An 11,949-nucleotide genomic window follows, 5' to 3' on the forward strand; every position below is an offset into this window, starting at 1 on the left:
GTCCCCCGCTCTCTCCCTCCCTCCCTCCCTCCCTCCCTCCCTCTCTCTCTCTCTCTCACCCTCTCTCCCTCTCTGTCTCTCTCCCTCTCTCTCTGTCTTTCTCACTCCCTCCCTCTCTCTCTCTGCGACGCTGGAGCCAGTCGCCGCCTTCTGGAAGCCGGCTGATTGGAGGAAAGGCAGAGACTCTTGTTTTGCGAAAAGGAAGTTTAGGTTTAAAGGGCCAGTCCCCTCCCGCCGCCCACACACCCGCCACAAGGTCCAGGATATGTTTGTGGCCGCATGGGTTTCCTCCGGGTGCTCCGGTTTCCTCCCACGTCCGAAAGCCGTGCGGGTTTGTAAGCTAATTGGCCTTCTGTGTAAATTACCACACGTGTAGACGGGCTAACTTAGAACTAGCATCACCGGGTGACCGATAGTTAGCACCGACTCGATGGGCCCAACGGCCTGTTTTCATGCCCCATCTGTCAATTAAAGACTGGTCACCAATGCATTGCCGAATTACGCGAGTGTGCTATGTACAATCCCTTTAATGCTCAAAGGTTAACGTAAAATATTGTTACCAACTTCAGTCTGAAGAAGGGTCTCGACCCGAAACGTCACCCATTCCTTGTTTCCAGAGATGCCGCTGAGTCACTCCAGCTTTTCGTGTCTAAAACTTCAGTATGTTTGCTCCCTTCTTGTTCGCATTTAGTTTAGTTTTTGTTTAGTTTAGAGATACAGCGCGGGAACAGACCATTCGGCCCACCGAGTCCGAGCCGACCAGCGATCCCCGCACACACACACACACAATCTAGGGGCAATTTACAATTTTACCGAAGCCAATTAATCTACAAACCTATAGGTTATTGGAGGATAGGGAGAAACCCCATGCAGGTCACGGGGAGAACGTGCAAACTCTGTACATGCAGCAGCCGTAGTCAGGATCGAACTCGGGTCTCCGGCGCTGTAAGGCAGCAACTCTACCGCTGCGCCACATTTGGTGTCATCTGATCTGCAGGAACCGGTCCAAGGTCTGTAGCATTGTGCAAGATAATGACAAAGTCCCCGATGTCTTTATAATGAAGAACAGCGATCACAAACCCCACGCTGTTGGCGAGGAAACAATTTGGATTCTTGAAATTCCTCTCCGCTCTTGGCCTCAACTATTCCCAGTAGGATAGACACAAAATGCTGCTCTTGCACCCCCTCTCTCTCCGTACCCCCCCCGCCACCCTCACACACACACACACACACACACACACACACACACACACACACACACACACACACACACACACACACACACACACACACACACACACACACACACACACACCACACGCACGCACACACACACACACACACACACACACACACACACACACACACACCACCACCCTAGTCATAGAGTCATAGACTCATAGAGAGACACAAAATGCTGCTCTTGTCCCCCCTCTCTCTCCGTACCCCCCCCCCCCCCCACACACACACACCACCACCCTAGTCATAGACTCATAGAGTGACAGTCTGGAAACAGGCCCTTCGGCCCTATTTACCCACACCGGCCAACATATCCCATCTACACTAGTCCCACCAGCCTGCGTTTGGTCCATATTCCTCCAAACCTGTCCTGTCCATGGCATGTACCTGTACCTGTCTAACTATTTCTTAGTCGTCCTGCTAGTTTCCCCCTTCGTATCCCCTTATTATCACCCCCCCCCCCCCCCCAGCCAACAATGGACCATTGTGGGCTCTTTGGCCATCGTTGCCGGCTGTAATTCGTTTTTAACCTTTTATATATCTCTAGTTTCTGCCTCCTCTGACCCTCAGTCTGAAGAAGGGACTCGACCCGAAGCGTCACCTATCCCTTTTATCCAGAGATGCTGTTACTCCAACGTTTTATGTCTTTCTTCGATGTAAACCACCATATGGTGTTTGTTCCTTTCACTGCCTCGCGGCTCCTTGTGGACGAATCCAGCTTCATTTATTAACTTTTCAGTGGTGACCTCTAGTCCAATGTCCGCCCGCCCCCTCTCCCCACATCCCAACGCGCCCTCCCCTCGCGGAAGCATCTGTCCCGTGCCCATCCAATCCAATCCTTGCTCAATTTAAAAAACACTTCGACCAGATCTCCTCTCTGCCTTCGCCTCGCAGGAGAAGACGTTTCTGCTTTGACCAGTCCTTCCCAATGAGCCTAACCAGAGCAAATCACAGCGTGCTGGAGTAACTCAGCGGGTCAGGCAGCATCTGTGGAGGGATTGGACATCTGGACTCTTCTTCAGACGGATGGAGTAGGGAGCTGAGAGCGGGTGAAGGTAGGTGAGATGGGGCGGGGAAAAGCGTGGCAAGTGATAGGTGGACACAGAGGATGAGAGGGCGAGGGGGGTAATAGACAGAGGGGTGGGGTAAAGGGGGAGGAAGGAGATACAATGGTGGACTGTAAAGCTGGAGGGGAGTGAATGGAAGGTGACGGGGGGGTACGATGTTGCAATTGAGGCATCGGGAGATGGACATCTGACCACTGACCAGTTATTATTGTCGGTCAGCCCTGGGTCCGCACTCATGGTCTAAGTGTGATCTGATCCCCGCGATTAGACGATCTTTATTCTTCACGTTTGCAGACTGCCCCCCTCGACCCGTGAATAAACAGGAAACCCACCGCCCATGTCTGTCTCTTTCCAGCGCGACTGTATGTTTATTAATAAACACGGCGTATTATTATCGGAAAGCACACCCCGTGACTAGTGGTGTGCCTCAGGATTCAGTGCTGGGCCCGTTACTGTTTGTCATCTACATCAATGATTTAGATGAGAACATGCAGGGCAGATTTGCTGATGAAACAAAAGTTAGTGGTTTTGCAGATAGTGAAGATGGTTGTGAACGATTGCAGCAGGATCTGGATCGATTGGCCAGGTGGGCGGAGGAATGGTTGGTGGAATTTAATACATAGAAGTGTGAGGTGTTGCATTTTGGGACATCGAACAAGGGCAGGACTTACACTGTGAATAGTAGACCTCTGGGTAGTGTTGTAGAGCAGAGGGATCTAGGAGTACAGGCGCATGGTTTCATGAAGGTGGAGTCGCAGGTAGATAAGGTGGTCAAAAAGGCTTTTGGGACTTTGGCCTTCATCAGTCAGAGCATTGAGTATAGAAGTTGGGAGGTCATGCTGCAGTTGTATAAAACGTTGGTGAGACCGCATTTAGAATATTGTGTTCAGTTCTGGGCACTATGTTATAAAAAATATATTGTCAAGCTTGAAAGTGTTCAGAAAAGATTTACGAGGATGTTGCCAGGACTAGAGGGTGTGAGCTGTAGGGCGAGGTTGAGTCGGCTGGGACTCTATTCCATGGAGCGCAGGAGGATGAGGGGTGATCTTATAGAGGTGTACAAAATCATGAGAGGAATAGATCGGGTAGACGCACAGAGTATCTTGCCCATAGTATGGGGAATCGAGGACCAGAGGACATAGGTTCAATGTGAAGGGGAAAAGATTTAATAGGAATCCGAGGGGTAACTTTTTTTCACACAAAGGGTGGTGGGTGTATGGAACAAGATGCCGGAGGAGGTGGTTGAGGCTGGGACTATCCTAACGTGCAAGAAATAGTTAGACAGGTACATTCATAGGACAGGTTTGGAGGGATATGGACCAAGCGCAGGCAGGTGGGATTAGTGTATCTGGGACATTGTTGGCCGGTTTGGGCAAGTTGGGCTGAAGGGCCTGTTTCCACGCTGTATCACTCTATGACTCTCTATGACTCTACAACGCAGATCACACCTCCTTCGCAGGGACACGCAGGGCAAACCGATGATATCCGCCAGCGTTAAACGAGCAGAATCTACCCAGAGTTTAACCGGACAATGAGGCGCCTCCTGGTCTGCGCGCTTTCCCTCCTGTTACAAGGTGAGCGACCAGCACTCGGGTTATAATGCGGGGAGACGCTTTGGGGGGGACAGTGGAGATTGTGGTAGTTAAGGAGCAGAATTGATCTTGTGGAAAAGATCAGGACGTTTTAGCCAACGGTGGTCAATAGACCAGCAAAGTAGAAACAGGGAGGTAGGTTGGGACGGAGTGGAGAATTCTTGCAACGCCAGGCGGGGACAATGGCAGCAAGTTCCAAATGCCTGGATAGAGTGGATGATGTTTCTAATTGTGGGAGAGTCTAGGACCAGAGGTCACAGTCTCGGAATTAAAGAACGTTCCTTTATGAAGGAGATGAGGAGGAAATTAATTAGGCAGAGGGTGGTGAATCTGTGGAATTCATGGCCACGGAAGGCTGTGGAGGCCAAGTCAATGGACATTTTTAAGGCAGAGCTAGATAGATTCTTGATTAGTTCGCGTTATGGGAGAAGGCAGGAGAATGGGGTTAAAAGGGAGAGATAGATCAGCCATCATTGAAATGGCGGAGTCGACTTGATGGGCCGAATGGCCTAATTCTGCTCCAATCACTTATGAACGTATGAAGTTTTGAACACGGTATTCGAACGGAGGAAGTGTGGGATGAGAGCAGAGGGTCGTGTGATCGGTTGGACAGTGAGTTGGCGAGACGTCCTGAGACGATTCGCCTCCATCTTCGCGCTAAATTCTTAATGTCGATTAAAAAAAGATAATATCCAGGTAGCGAGCGGGCGGCTAAAGATGAGAAACTTTCCCCGTGAGCGAAACTAATGCGGAACGATGCCAGTTTACCGCGGTATGATGGTGTTGCCAGCTGATGGGGAGGGGGAAGGGGTTCGGGTAGAGTATTAGCATCGGTTAGCGCGGCCTGAACCAGGGATTTTGTGAACCAAACTAGTGGAAATGTTCGTTTTGTAAAATGGTTTTGAAATCACAGTTCGATGTTATTCACAACGAAATGTCAGGTTCTGGTTCATTGAACGGGGGCTGGTAACTCAACCGGCGGAGAATTTATTTTTACATAGAGAGTGGTGAATCTGTGGAATTCTCTGCCACAGAAGGTAGTTGAGGCCAGTTCATTGGCTATATTTAAGAGGGAGTTAGATGTGGCCCTTGTGGCGAAAGGGATCAGGGGGTATGGAGAGAAGGCATGTACAGGATATTGAGTTGGATGATCAGCCATTATCATATTGAATGGCGGTGCAGGCTCGAAGGGCCGAAAGGCCTCTACTCCTGCACCTATTATCTATGTTTCTATGTTTCTATGAAGGGAACGGGCTATTTGAATGGCGCCGGATGAGCCAGGTTTCTCCACATGGTCTTGGCTTCTGGGTTCAATAACAAGGCGCCGTCGGCATCGCGATCTGTGGTGAAACGTTTCTCTATTTCCCTGTTTCAGTGTCTCGGGCATCCATGTTCCAGTCCCCGGCTGTTCTCACCGTTCGTGTCGGGGACCGGGCGGTTCTGACCTGCAGCCAGAATGTGAGAGTCTATCCCGGGGCGTCGATAAATTGGTTCATACAGAGCGGCCGAGGGCGTCTGCAGTTCGTTTACACAACGTCAAAATTCATGCCTTCGAAGGGAAGATTCTCGGGAATTTTGGACAAAGATCCAGGCAATTATGCCCTGGTGATCGAGAATGTCCAACAAAATGATTCCGGGATTTACGTCTGCGCTGCTCAGCTCGACAGCAGATTTGGCAATGGATCCAAGCTGGTGGTGACAGGTTGTAAACATTCCCTCCATGTGCTGGGCTCTCGCTGTTTGTTACAGGTAGTATCCCATTGGATGTGGATGTCATAGGGTCATTCAGTTATAGAATTATACAGCATGTAAACAGGCCCTTCGGCCCAACATGCCCACACCGGCCAGCATATATCCCAGCTACACTAGTCTCACCTGCCCGCGTTTGTTCCATATACCCCCAAACCTGTCCCATGAATGTACCTGTCTAACTCTTTATTAAACGTTGTGATAGTCCCAGTCTCAACTACCTCACCTGGCAGCTCGCTCCATACACCCACCACCCGTTCTTTGTGTGAAAAAAATACTCTTCAGATTCCTTTTAAATCTTTTCCTTTTCACCTTAAGCCTCTGGTCCTCGATTCCCCTACTCTGGGCAAGAGACTCTGTGCGTCTACCCGATCTATTCCTCTCATGAATTTATACACCTCTATAAGATCTCCCCTCATCCTCCTTAAAGCATGATTAGTAAACTGTAAGGAGGAACTGCAGATGCTGGTTTAAACCGAGGATTGACATAAATGCTGGAGTAACTCAGCGGGCCAGGCAGCGTCTCTGGAGAGAAGGAATGAGTTTCGTGTCGTGTCGAGACCCTTCTTCTTCAGTCTGATGAAGGATCTCGACCCGAAACGTCACCTATTCCTTCTCTCTAGATGCTGCCTGTCCCGCTGAGTTACTCCAGTATTTATAATGTCAATCTTCGGTTTAAACCAGCATCTGCAGTTCCATCTACAGTCACAGCCAGGCCATTAATATTTATCGGAAGCAGCAATTAAAAATCGGTCGCTTCAACCTCTAACACCGCGTTATTGACTCTCCCTGCTCTAGCGGGTCCTGTAACCATATTCCTGTTGTCGCCGCCATCGGGCGAGATTCACCAGACCCAACCTGTACCGCTGGTCTGTGTGGTGAGGGGTGCGTCTTCCGATTCCGTGCAAATCCACTGGAATATTTCGGGAGACGTTAGCAAAGGCCTGGTCGACTCCGGGACATTTGACCCGGACGGGAGCTACAGTGTTCGAAGTCGATTCCAGATCTCGGCTGAACGTTGGCTCAGCGGCGCCGTCTGTACCTGCGTCGCGGGAGATCTGACCAGCGACGGTGTTGCCGCTCAGAAAGGTATGGTAGAATCTAACTATTCATAGAAACATAGAAAATAGGTGCAGGAGGCGGCCATTCGGCCCTTCGAGCCAGCACCGCCATTCATTGTGATCATGGCTGATCGTCCCCAATCAATAACCCGTGCCTGCCTTCTCCCCACACCCCTTGACTCCACTAGCCCCTAGAGCTCTATCTAACTCTCTCTTAAATCCATCCAGTGATTTGGCCTCCACTGCCCTCTGTGGCAGGGAATTCCACAAATTCACAACTCTCTGGGTGTAAACGTTTTTTCTCACCTCAGTCTTAAATGGCCTCCCCTTTATTCTAAGAATGTGTGTGGCCCCTGGTTCTGGACTCGCCCAACATTGGGAACATTTTTCCTGCATCTAGCTTGTCCAGTCCTTTTATAATTTTATATGTTTCTATAAGATCTTCCCCCCTCATCCTTCTAAACTCCGGTGAATACAAGCCTAGTCTTTTCAATCTTTCCTCATATGACAGTCCCGCCATCCCAGGGATCAATCTGGTGAACCTACGCTGTACTGCCTCAATCACAAGAATGTCCTTCCTCAAATTAGGAGACCAAAACTGTACACAATACTCCAGATGTGGTCTCACCAGAGCCCTATACAACTGCAGAAGAACCTCTTTACCCTTATACTGACAACATAGTAACATAGAAAGTAGGTGCATGAGTAGAGGCCATTCGGCCCTTCGAGCCTGCACCGCCATTCAATATGATCTTGGCTGATCATCCACAATCAGTACCCCGTTCCTGCCTTCTCCCCATATCCCCTGATTGCGTAGGAATAATTTAACAGGGGGTTATTTGACAGTTTGTTCTCATGTTGGTCAATAAAGAGCTGCCAGTTTTCACCACTGACTCCGCCGCCCAGATCTTCAGAAGTACCCAGGCATTGTATAAATGTGGCCGGAGTCTCTGCCTCGGCCTCGCGTTCCGTTCCCAGCACCCTTTGGGTAAAATACTTTTCATCAACGCTGCCTCTCGAATCATTTAATAGTTTAACGTGAATGTTTATCTCCATGGGTTGACCGCTCACCAGATGGAAATGTGAAGTTATATTTACTGGTCTCACAATAATCTTCCCCCATTCCAACAATAACATCTCATCCAGTTTCTCCCCGCATCTAGCTCCGCAACTGGTGGCGCGGTGTCGCAGCCGGTAGAGCCGCAACCTCACAGCGTCAGAGACACGGGTTCGATCCTGCACTCGGGTGCTGTCTGTGTGTGGAGTCTGCACGTGTTTGCTTCCCGTGACCGCGTGGGTTTCCTCCGGGTGCTCCGGTTCCACCTCTGTTCATTGCCCCCAGTGTGTAGGAGTTGATGTGAAAGTGGGAAAACATAAAACTCGTGTGAATGAGTCGTCGATGATCAGTCTGGACTCGATGGGCCGAAGGACCTGTTTACCTGCTGTATCTCTCAACTAAACTAAACTCAACTCAGCGAGACCATTGTGGAAATTTAACACACACAAAACCTGGAGTAACTCAACGGGACCCATTCCTTCTCTCCAGAGATGCTGTCTGTCCCGCTGAGTTACTCCAGCTTTTTTGTGTCTATCTTCGGTTTAAACCAGCGTCTGCAGTTCCTTCCCACACGTTAAAGAAGTGTGTTTGATTTTCAGTTGCAGGCGGCATGTGGAGCTCAGTTTGTCCTCTCCTGCTGTTCACCGGGCTGGTGCCAACCCTCCTGCTCCTTATTCTGGGGGGAAGCGCCCTGGCCGTCTGGAGGATTCTCGAGAATCGCCGACCAGGTAACTCGCCGTCTTTAACTGAACCATGAACCGATCCGCTCGCCATCCGCCGAGCAAGCCCCCTCTGACAATGACTGACGTCTAAACATCTCCTTCAACCAGGCAAATCTAAACCCACAGGCGGAGGAATCAGGTCCGGGCGGGGGAGTCCAGAACATGACGTGAGGATCAATAATCCGGGGAAACGTGAACCCCTTCTACCGGGGGGCGGGGTGTAGACCGGGGGGAGGGGGGGTTGGTGTATACCGGGAGGGGGGGGGGGGGTTGCAGGGATTTAGAGAGATAGAGAGAGATTTAGAGCGGGTTACATAAATTGGAAAGGGGTGCAAGGCCTTGATGAGTTTAAGCGGATAGAGAGGGGCGAAGGTGCGGGAGGTTTAAGATAGGGAGGAGGGGACATAAGGGCTAGGATTAGTGTTATAAGACTGTGGGGGAGACCACGTTTACAGAAATAGGGATGATGTGATGCTGGGCCATGAATGGGCGATAGTGATAAGCTCAGGCGCTGTCGTGTGGTACAGGGTTACAGGAGTGTCGACTGTGTGAGATTAGAGAGCGCGGGGACTGTAAAATGTGACCGAGATCGGGCTGTCAGGGGAGGGGACATTGGGAGAGGAGCAGGGACCAGGAGAGATTGTTTGCTGTTCATTGTGACAATGACATTGAAGGGGAGTGAGAACACTTTCACCTCGAACATCGCATCTGTCGCGTCTGCTTCCGCTTCACGGCGACGGGTTGATGAAGATGAGACAACTGTTCTCTGGTCCAAATATCTAGTATCTTTGCTCTTGTCCTTCACTCACAGATCTACGCTCAGCTGCGGATTAATACCAACTGATATCGAAAGGTTCTCCTTCCGCGAACATGGAACTATTTGAACATCAAAGTCTCGTCCGGAGGTCCCTCGGCAACGACAATCGTTGGCGGGAATAACGGGCAAGGGGAAGCGGATTCAAATTGGCTTTTAATAAATGTTTATAAAGGAACTGCAGACGCTGGTTTACACCGAAGATAAACACAAAGTGCTGGAGTAACTCAGCAGGACAGGCAGCATCTCTAGATGGAACGAATGGGTAACGTTTCGAGTGGAGACCCTACCAGACTGATTCCTGGGATGTCAGGACTTTCATATGAAGAAAGACTGGATAGACTCGGCTTGTACTCGCTAGAATTTAGAAGATTGAGGGGGGATCATATAGAAACTTACAAAATTCTTAAGGGGTTGGACAAGCTAGATGCAGGAAGATTGTTCCCGATGTTGCGGAAGTCCAGAACAAGGGGTCACAGTTTAAGGATAAGGGGAAATCTTTTAGGACCGAGATGAGAAAAACATTTTTCACACGGAGAGTGGTGAATCTGTGGAATTCTCTGCCACAGAAGGTAGTTGAGGCCAGTTTATTGGCTATATTTAAGAGGGAGTTAGATGTTGCCCTTGTGGCTAAAGGGATCAGGGGGTATGGAGAGAAGGCAGGTACAGGATACTGAGTTGGATGATCAGCCATGATCATATTGAATGGCGGTGCAGGCTCGAAGGGCCGAATGGGCTACTCCTGCACCTCTTTTCTATGTTTCTATGTTTCTATGTTCCTATGTTTCAGACTGAGCGTCAGGGGAGAGGGAGTTACAGAGATAAGGAAGTGTAAGGCGATGAATCTCAACGAAAAGAGATGAATCTCAACGAAAAATGTAAAATAGATCATTGGTAGACACAAATGCTGGAGAAACTCAGCGGGTGAGGCAGCATCGGGTCGAAACTCGAAACGCTGCCCATTTCCTTCGCTCCATAGATGCTGCTGCACCCGCTGAGTTTCTCCAGCTTTTTTGTCTACCTTCGATTTTCCAGCATAGAAACATAGAAACATAGAAAATAGGTGCAGGAGTAGGCCATTCGGCCCTTCGAACCTGCACCGCCATTCAATATGATCATGGCTGATCATCCAACTCAGTATCCCATCCCTGCCTTCTCTCCATACCCCCGATCCCTTTTGCCACAAGGGCTACATCTAATTCCCTCTTAAATATAGCCAATGAACTGTGGCCTCAACTACCTTCTGTGGCAGAGAATTCTACAGATTCACCACTCTCTGTGTGTGAAAAAAAATGTTTTCCTCATCTCGGTCCTAAAATATTTCCCTCTTATCCTTAAACTGTGACCCTTTGTTCTGGACTTCCCCAACATCGGGAACAATCTCCCTGCATCTGCAATTCCTTCTTAAACAATAGAATGGATCATTGTTAACTCGAGGGAAGGTGACAACAAAGCAAACAGAGTTATAATGTCATCAGGGGTCTTCCTGACCCGAAACGTCACCCACTCCTTCTACCCAGAGATGCTGCCTGTCCCGTTGAGTTACTCCAGCATTTCGAGTCTATCTTCGGCGTTTGATCAGCGTTTGCTGTTGCACGATGCAATATGCGCCGCCGTGCTAAGCCCCCAATGTCCGGTGTCTGCCCTTCACGAATAGAAATTGTACAGAATTACCGGATATCGGCGGCAAACAAAGGATTTTAAATATATATTTGAACTTGTTTTCTAAATAAAATCTTTGGCGTCTGAACATCAACATGAAAGAAATTCGTAAAGAAATATTCCTTACAGAAAGGCTTATTTTAACTGGAGTGGGCAGTTTCTCAGTTAATTGTAGCAGGCATGTTTATATTGTATCGGCACATTGGAACAGAATGAAACTATTCCTCCGGGGACATTCATTTAGATGATACCTCAACGTGGCGAAGGCCGTAGATACGGGAATTTTTTCCCAAGAGACTGATCTCCTCCTCGTATATATTCACAATGGGATGGAGTGTGGGGCGAGCGAGCCGGGAGCAGTAGCGGACTGGCCAGGGTGTCAGCTTGCCCGATGGCAAGTGGGCCCCTGATAAATGATAGCATTGTAGTTGTGGGTGGGCCCCATTTGTCTCCTGGCAACCAATATTTTTAGACCCAGTCCGCCACTGGCCGGGAGTCTTCATTGCACACACACACCCCGACAATACTGAGGCTAAACGTCCAGCGAAAGGTTCTGTCCTTTGGCAAGGGAGACGCACTAAAATATCCCTGGATACAAACCATGCGTCGCGGATTCTCTTTATTGGAACAATAGAAACATAGAAACATAGAAATTAGGTGCAGGAGTAGGCCATTCGGCCCTTCGAGCCTGCACCGCCATTCAATATGATCATGTCTGATCATCCAACTCAGTATCCCGTACCTGCCTTCTCTCCATACCCTCTGATCCCCTTAGCCACAAGGGCCACATCTAACTCCCTCTTAAATATAGCCAATGAACTGGCCTCGACTACCCTCTATGGCAGGGAGTTCCAGAGATTCACCACTCTCTGTGTGAAAAAAGTTCTTCTCATCTCGGTTTTAAAGGATTTCCCCCTTATCCTTAAGCTGTGACCCCTTGTCCTGGACTTCCCCAACATCGGGAGCAATCTTCCTGCATCTAGCCT

At 49.4% G+C, this 11,949-nt stretch overlaps 1 protein-coding gene across 1 annotated transcript; it reads left to right on the forward strand.

The window, feature by feature from the left end:
* Positions 1–4,654: 4,654 nt before the first annotated feature.
* On the forward strand, positions 4,655–7,737 carry LOC116968888 (Ig heavy chain Mem5-like). Its single transcript, XM_033015867.1, has 4 exons — positions 4,655–4,670; positions 5,274–5,600; positions 6,446–6,736; positions 7,580–7,737. Exons 1-4 carry the CDS (start codon positions 4,655–4,657, stop codon positions 7,735–7,737), a joined length of 792 nt encoding a protein of 263 aa, XP_032871758.1.
* Positions 7,738–11,949: the final 4,212 nt, after the last annotated feature.

This window comes from Amblyraja radiata, chromosome 47, assembly GCF_010909765.2.
Source record: "Amblyraja radiata isolate CabotCenter1 chromosome 47, sAmbRad1.1.pri, whole genome shotgun sequence".
NCBI lineage: Eukaryota > Metazoa > Chordata > Chondrichthyes > Rajiformes > Rajidae > Amblyraja > Amblyraja radiata.

Coding starts and splice junctions, on each gene's coding strand:
- LOC116968888 (XM_033015867.1), top strand. Junction 5,601..6,445: donor ATCCAAGCTGGTGGTGACAG/GTTGTAAACATT, acceptor TCCCTGCTCTAG/CGGGTCCTGTAACCATATTC. Junction 6,737..7,579: donor CGGTGTTGCCGCTCAGAAAG/GTATGGTAGAAT, acceptor TGGTCAATAAAG/AGCTGCCAGTTTTCACCACT.